This window comes from Carcharhinus amblyrhynchos, chromosome 10 (genome assembly GCF_965287045.1).
Source record: "Carcharhinus amblyrhynchos chromosome 10, sCarAmb.v2.hapA, whole genome shotgun sequence".
Classification (NCBI taxonomy): Eukaryota; Metazoa; Chordata; class Chondrichthyes; order Carcharhiniformes; family Carcharhinidae; genus Carcharhinus; species Carcharhinus amblyrhynchos.
The window spans coordinates 68,830,071-68,837,893 of NC_137333.1; the positions used below are offsets into that span (position 1 = coordinate 68,830,071).

A 7,823-nucleotide genomic window follows, 5' to 3' on the forward strand; every position below is an offset into this window, starting at 1 on the left:
CCTCTCCTGTGGCCACAGGAGATTTGAAAATTAGCACCAGAGCCCCTGCAATCTCTTCCCTTGCCTCACACAGCAGTCCAGGATACATCTCATCTGAACATGGGGATTTATTCACTTTTTAAAACACGCTAGAACTACAAAGACCTCCTCCCTCTCAATGCTAATCTTCTCAATTATATCACAGACAATACTTGTTATACCTACACTGTCATTCTCCAGAGTGAACACAGAGGTGGCACAGCGGTTAGCACTCCTGCCTCACAGCACCTGGAACCTACATTTGATTCCCGGCTTGGGTCACTGTGTGGAGTTTGCACATTCTTCCCATGTCTGCATGGTTTTCTTCCAGGTGCTCTGGTTTCCACCCACACACTAAAGATGTGCGGTTTAGGTGAATTGGCCATGCTAAATTGGCCCTCAGCATTAGGGGGCTAGATAGTGTAAATGCATGAGGTTATGGGGATAGGGCCTGGGTGGGACTGGAGTCAGTGCAGACTCAATGGGCCAAATGGCTGCCTTCTGCATTATAGGATTCTATAAAAAAGATGCAAAATACTAATTTAATTCCTCACCTATGACTTGCAACTCCTCACAGATGTTGCCATTTTGGTTGTTAATGGCCCCTGCTCTTTCCCTGGTTACCATCTTGCCCTTAATTGACTTAAGATATCTTGGGATTTCCTTTTATTTTGCCGACCAGTGTTTTTTTTATGCCCCCTCCACTAATTTCTTTTTTGCACTCTCTAGGACAGTAAGAAGTCTCACAACACCAGGTTAAAGTCCAACAGGTTTAATTTGGTAGCACGAGCTTTTGGAGCACTGCCCCTTCATCAGGTGAGTGGAGAGTTGGGGGTCACAAACAGGAGTATATATAGACACAGACACAATTACAAGGTAATGATTTAGTTTTAACGGGTAATCGGGTCTTTACAGGTACAGACAGTGCAAGTGGAGAGAGGATTAAGTATAGGCTAAAGAAGTGTTAATTGTCTCAAGCCAGGACAGTTAGTAAGATTTTGCAAGCTTAGGCAAGTCATCAGGCTTACAGGTACTGCCGATGTACCATGCCTTGCCGATACATCGACGAGATCATGTAGATGCTACAACAACAGATGAATGGACACGGCTCTACAATCACCAGGCAGGAGTGTTCCCTTCCTGTCGGGGAACACTCCAGCAGTCAAGGGCATTCAGCCTCTGATCTTTGGATAAGCATTCTCCAAGACGGCCTTCAAGACACATGACAATGCAGAATCACCAAGCAAAAACTGATAGCCAAGTTTGGCACACATTAGGATGGCCTCAACAGGGATCTTGGGTTTATGTCACATTATCTGTAACCCCCACGACTTGCCTGGGCTTGCAAAATCTCCTGGCTGGAGACAATACACGTCTCTTTAACCTTTGCTTAATCCTCTCTCCACTCACATTATCTGCACCTGTAAAGACCTGATTACTTGTCAAGACTCACATTCCAACCATTATCTTGTAATTGCATCTGTGTCTATAAATATATCCTGTTTGTGAACCCAACTCTCGACTCACCTGATGAAGGGGTAGAGCCCCTGCTACCAGAGAAACCTGTTGGATTTTAACCTGATGTTGTGAGACTTCTTACTGTGCTTACACTGACATTTCCACATCATACAGTCCTCTCCGGCATCCATTGTTTTGGACCCCCTGAATCTGCAACAAACCTCCCTTTTTTTCCTTATCCAATGCTGGATATCCCATGATATGTAAGGTTCTCTAGACTTGTTGTTCCCATCCTTTACCTTTATGTGAAGGATGGCATTGTACCTTCTCTATTTCCTTTTTGAATGACTCCCACTACTCTGACATGGATCTTCCCTCAAGTAGCTTCTCCCAGTCAACTTTGGTCAGGCCCTGTCTATCCTATTATTTCTGGTTCATCTTTATCCTTTTCCCTAATAACTTAAATCTTACTGAGTTATGGTCACTATCACCCAAATGCTCCCCCATTAACACTGCCTGGCTTAATTCCCAAAAATTAGGTCAAGTACTTCCTCATCTCTTATAGAATTTTCTATGTGTTCACTCAAAAATCTCTCCTGGATGCACTTTAAGAATTCTGTCCCTACTACGTTTTTCACACTTTGACTATTCCAATTAATATTGGGGAATTTGAAATCCTCTAGTATTATTACTCTATTATTTTAACATTTCTGTGAGATTTGTCTACATATTTGCTGTTGTATCTCTCCAGGACTGTTTGCAGGCCTTCAGTACACTCCCAGCAATATGATTGCCATCTTTTTCTTTTAAAGTTCCACCCATATGTCCTCAATCAAGGAGCCTGCTAAATATCATCCCTCCTCACTGTGGTAATTGACTCACCACCTCCTCTTTAGAGCACGCCCTCTTCACTCCCCCCAAATCATCTGAAGATTCTATACCCCAGAATATTGAGCAGCCAGTCCTGTCCCTCCCTCAATTATGTCTCTGTGATAGCAATAATATAATACTGCCACGTGTTAATCAAGCCTTCAGTTCATCAGCCTTACCCATATGACTTCCCCCATTAAAATAAATGCCATTCTGCCTTGCCCTATCTCCTTGTGCTTTAACGTATCAATCTTCGCACTGTCTTCCACATTGACTGAGTTTTTCTTCTATGTCCAAGCAAAGATAGATCTATTAAGTCACTTAAGGTTTATTAAGTATTATAGGCTACAATGGTTGAAATCAAATTAATGCACTTGCCAAATAACTTACAATTTTAAACGAAAATATTGACAGAAGTCACGGCTTTCCTCCAGTCCCCACATGAGAAAGTAAAGTCTGATTCATTTCTGATTATTTCACAGGATTTGATATATGTGTATCATCTAACAAGCCACTAATAAGGGTCGTTTTCAATCTCATTAGAATGCTCCTGTGCAACATGAAGAATATACACGTTTCAGGTAAAATCCCTTCCGTTCGTCGTTAACGGGCAGCTCCAATATGAGCTGATGGATCCAAGCGCTCCAAGTTAATTTACTGTCCCTCACTTGGTCTCATGTTAGATGTTAGAATATGTCTCACAATCCTGTCTACAATGTTACAACTTCTGGTGTCCACATTGGAATTTCCTAACGCATTCACCATTCTAAACGAATTGCGTAACTAATTCATGTCACAGAAAATTGATTCGAAATCTAATTTTGATGGGTTTGGGTTAAATTGGTCTTAAATGGGAGCAGATGGGATGGTCTTGTCTGTGCGGATGAAATGAACTGCGCGATGTTATTGGCAGATTCGACAGAGAGCAGAGATCGAAGTGTAGCGCTGGAAATTGGATGAAGAGAATAAGGGAGAAGAACCGATCTGCGCCTGTATCTGCACCAGACTGTGTCGATTTTCTGCTTCAATCCCCTTCCTCCCCCCTTCCCCTCCCCCTGGAATTAATAGGATATTGAAAAATACAGCAAGTAAAATTTGGACCAAAAAAAATCTTGCCAAAGACGGACAATGTTTGAAATGAATGGGAAATAGCAAGTAACTGGATGAGATCAGTGATATTTTTGGTTGTCTAAGAGAATACGTACTTCCGGTTATTGGGGCTGTGGTGTTCACATTGTTTCACCGAACTGCCTTATTATTATTTCGTTATTTCAGCTCCTAGCTTCCGGAACAGCAGGACTCGCCAGCCAGTCGAGGTAGGAAAACACATCTGGAAAGCTTTTCATTTAAAACTACAATCAAAGAGCGTTGGAAGTCACTTTGCACAGAACTAATTATCTATAATGTACTCTTTTTAAAGTAAATCTTCCTCCTAGGTGTATATCGCTATCAATCTGTAGTTTTGTTTATTTTTGCTGCTTGCCTATTCCAGCACCCCCCCCCCCCCCCCCCCCGCCACCACCACACTCCCCGGCTTGATTGGCAGTTTAATCCGCCTCCTTTATTAATGCTGCAACTGACTTTTTGCATCCTTGACAACAAATCAACCCAAACCTCACTTTGCTGCTAATACCCCGACTCGCAAACTGGTATTCCCGGTGAAGGCTGTGATTTTTTTTTGCCTCGGCCGTTATCTTTGTAAAGAGCACGCGTTTGGACTTCTGAAAGCGCGGAGATAAAAGTGATGAAGTGATTGCAGGAGACTGGGTTGGAAGTGAGTGATGTAACCGAATTGGGAAATCAAGATTAGCTACGTATTGTAGATAAGTGACACACACACACACACACACATACATACAGAAAGCCGGCTCCCAGCATTAATACTAGCCTAACATTGGTAGCCTGTACTAAGAATAACACTTGCAGCATTATTTTGACTGCTATCAACTAATGTTTGAAAACAAATCCACGCTTGTCAGACTGACTGAGTGCCGCGTACATCAAAAGGAGCAGGCGAGGATCCCATGACTGACAATAAACATACGGTTACTCGGTCTAGGTGAATGATTTTTTTTCTCGTCGCTCGCCCTTTTGTTACCCCAAGCGATTGCTTCATTGCACAACGCTATGGATTAGGCAGACGCACACAGACGCATTACACCACCATTGGATCAGCTCCTCTCCCTCGCCTTTCTTTTTGCCTGGCAACCGTGTGACCTTTTTTTTTATTTCTTAAACAATTCGTATGTGCAAAAAAATCCCATACACACAGTTCAGTTGCGTCTAAAATCATTCCAGTGCAGGCTGCTTCATTGTGATATCTCGTTGTGTGGCATTGCTGGCTGCTAAACTTGTACATTGGAATTGCATTTGCCTCTCGCAGAGTGCCCTCCTGCAGCCCTGAAGAGGACAGGCGTTTGTTTGGCACCCAGCGGATCAAGTCGCGGACCGGCAGCGAGAGGGGAGCTCGATACATTCGGCAGCTTTAGAGAACGGCTCCCTAAACTGCCCAGCAAATGAGTGCCAGGATACACAAAGCTTTGCCGCTCTCTCTGTCCTCTTGCGCTGGAAACAGGAACTTTTCTCACAACAATGGCACCTGTGTCACCGAGGTGGGAAAGTTAATCTACTCCTTCTCGGCCACTGTGGTTCTCATCGTGTTAGTGACGCTGATATTCGGCGTGATCGCCGTCTCCCTGCTCACCTTTCACTTTCACAAGAGCAAAATGAAGAAGCGGAAGATGCAGCGGGCCCAGCAGGAGTACGAGCGCGACCAGGGCAGCCCCGAGGCTGCCAGAGGCTCCCCGCCGGAGAGGGGGAGCGCGGTGATGCTGAGCCCGGCTCCGCGGGCAGCAGCTCCCTGTGTGTCCGCCCACAGCCACAGTAACACACACACATTGCACCCCGGCCCGGGGGCAGGAGAACCGCAATCGGACCCTCACTGTACGGACACTCTGAGGAAGCCGCTCTTCCAATCCATGCTTTTGTAATGAACTCTAATCGGCCTGACTGCAGAAAACAGACTGTTGTGTTTAAACTTGAACCTAGCGTAGTTTCAAGAAAACAGGGGAGGGGGGGAGGGAGGGGGCGACCACAGATACGGCGCATGGCAAATCACATTAAGCCCGAATTCCTATTTCTTGAAATTAATATTTGTGTTTATAAAGAGGACGCACATGTAGCAGAAATGTATGTCATTTAACTCTGGATTTCCACTTAGATGTATATTTCGTAATTTGATCGTCTCTATGTAAAGTCCGAGCTGTCCCATGGTGTGTAAAGTGTAAATGAATGATGGACACCAACGGGGACACTAGAACAACACTCATCCGAATACTTTCTACAGCGGAGGAGAGAGTCGCCGACTCGGTTACAAACCGGACTGAGGGACTGTCCATTGATTATAATATATTTGTATAAATAAAGGCAACCATCAGACTTCCCAGCTGCTTCATTCAGATTGCCAGCTATCACTATTCTTTTGTAAATGTGGCTTTAAATTCAATGTTGTGGCGGTTCCACGGTATAAGAAAGGAGAGTGTCTTGGTCAGCTTTCTGCTCTGACACCATTTTTATCCAAATTTATCAAACTTAAGTTTAACATTGCGAACGTCAACTTTGTTCCAAACTTCAATATATGTTACGAATGCCCAGCCACTAAGTGGATTTGAGCTAAAGCTGCCTTCGGTTTTACCAACTTTAGCGACCATCTAAAGGGTTTGTTTACCAGCCTGAACAAATGTTTCAATTGATATGCAGTTACAAGACGGGTAAATATAAATGTTATACTGTGATATAAAATGACACACTTAGACACCAAATAGAGACAATTCCATTATTGTTTAATCGCTAACAGTGCTTTGTAAAGGGCTGTTTGAAAGTTTTAGGCGCGTTCCTAAAACATTCGGTGCAGTTTCACTGGCAATGTGTGGGTCTCAGTGTAATACAGCAGCACCGGGCACATGGAGAGCTCCATTGAAGTATTTGGATCTGCTTAACCCCTTAGAAACCTTTCCCTGAAGTATTGTTGTAGGGTGGTGTTTTATTTAAATAATCAGTTCATAAAACGTGAAATGTTCATGTAAAGTAATAGCGAAATCTGGCACTTCAGCTGGTCATGGATAATGTTTGCCTTCTGAGTTGTGGGTCTGGTTTACAGAAAGACCATTTGGAACGACGTGAAAGTATATTTTATGGCTCCATGTCAGAAAATCCCACCACGTAGTGCCTTTTTAGACATGTAGCAACCGAATGTGATTGGAATGGTATTTTGATTATGCTATCGAAGAAATGATATTTCGTTCCTCAAGCTAAACCAGACATTTATACAACAATGCTCACTAACTTTGTTAAGAGGATCTTTGTGGACGCTGTCATTATTGTCACCAGCAAGCGGCGTTTAAAGGAAGACAGTAAGTGACCGCCTCTGTGACTGACACGCCTCTTTCAATTTGGGCAGAAAATGATTGAAATGTTCAGTTGACGAGGCAACGCCTGACATTGAAACCTAACTTTGGTTCTTTCTCTCCACAGATGCTGCCGGGCATGCTAAGTATTTCCTGCATTTTTGCTTTGGTTTTAATTTCAGATTTCCAGCCTCGGCAGTAGTTTTGCTTTTATCCTTTGATGGTGGGGTTGTCCGCAGTCTGCTGGCGCTGAAAAGCGAATTCCCAGGAGACGGCTGCCTGCCTGTGTGATTGGTTCCTAACAAAACATCAAATACTGGCCAGTTTTACAGCCGTCAGACTTCCAGCTGCCACAGTCTAGCTATCCGCATCATTTGTTGTGTAACAATTAACCATTCTAGGGAAGTTTGTTATTAATAGTTCACCATCTGGATTACATACACAAACGGAGCTCTCTGAAAATCGCACCCAATAAGGTTATTAATTAGAATCAACACATTTTCTTTCCGAAGAATAATTGTAATTATTGCAATATATTACCATTACTTGTGGAGTACAGTTAAGCCTAATATCAGATTTGTCCACCCCTAAATCAACTTCCTACTTGGACAGTACATTCTTATTTGCTATTTATTCAGGATTATCAACACTTGAATGTGTGATATCTTTTGAAGTAATGTTCTGCATTGCAATACTGGATTAAATTATCCCAATCAGTATTCAATAGTTTTTAAAAATCCAGGGAAATATAGTAACCTCGATTGTCAGAAAGTGTTGGTTTTACATTATTAAGCACCTCTAGACACAGTTTAATTACCATTCATTTATTGTTTATTCGTCGAATGGATTTCTTTTATATTTTAAAAATCAATTTACAAGCAATGACACCAATCCCAAGGTTAGAAGTGGCAACAATGGGAATAGTTTATTTGATTTTGGTTGACCTACAATTATTACGGGCACTTAATGGACGTCCAGTTCTTGAGTTTCAAACATGTTCTGAGATTTACCTCAAGGCAATAGCTTTACTCATCGGGAAAGGCGAATTCACATTTGAACAACAATCTCCAT

General features: G+C 42.8%; 1 protein-coding gene across 2 annotated transcripts; it reads left to right on the forward strand.

The window, feature by feature from the left end:
* Nucleotides 1–3,419: 3,419 nt before the first annotated feature.
* On the forward strand, nucleotides 3,420–5,784 carry LOC145349393 (uncharacterized protein C11orf87 homolog). Of its 2 annotated transcripts, none has more exons than XM_080197914.1 (2): nucleotides 3,420–3,662; nucleotides 4,730–5,784. In XM_080197914.1, the coding sequence occupies exon 2, from the start codon at nucleotides 4,863–4,865 to the stop codon at nucleotides 5,334–5,336; it is 474 nt and encodes a 157-aa protein (XP_080054040.1). In that variant the 5' UTR covers nucleotides 3,420–3,662; nucleotides 4,730–4,862; the 3' UTR covers nucleotides 5,337–5,784. The 2 variants fall into 2 exon arrangements, with proteins under 2 accessions (XP_080054040.1, XP_080054041.1); XM_080197915.1 differs by lacking the exon at nucleotides 3,420–3,662 and adding an exon at nucleotides 3,977–4,120.
* The last annotated feature ends 2,039 nt before the right edge of the window (nucleotides 5,785–7,823 follow it).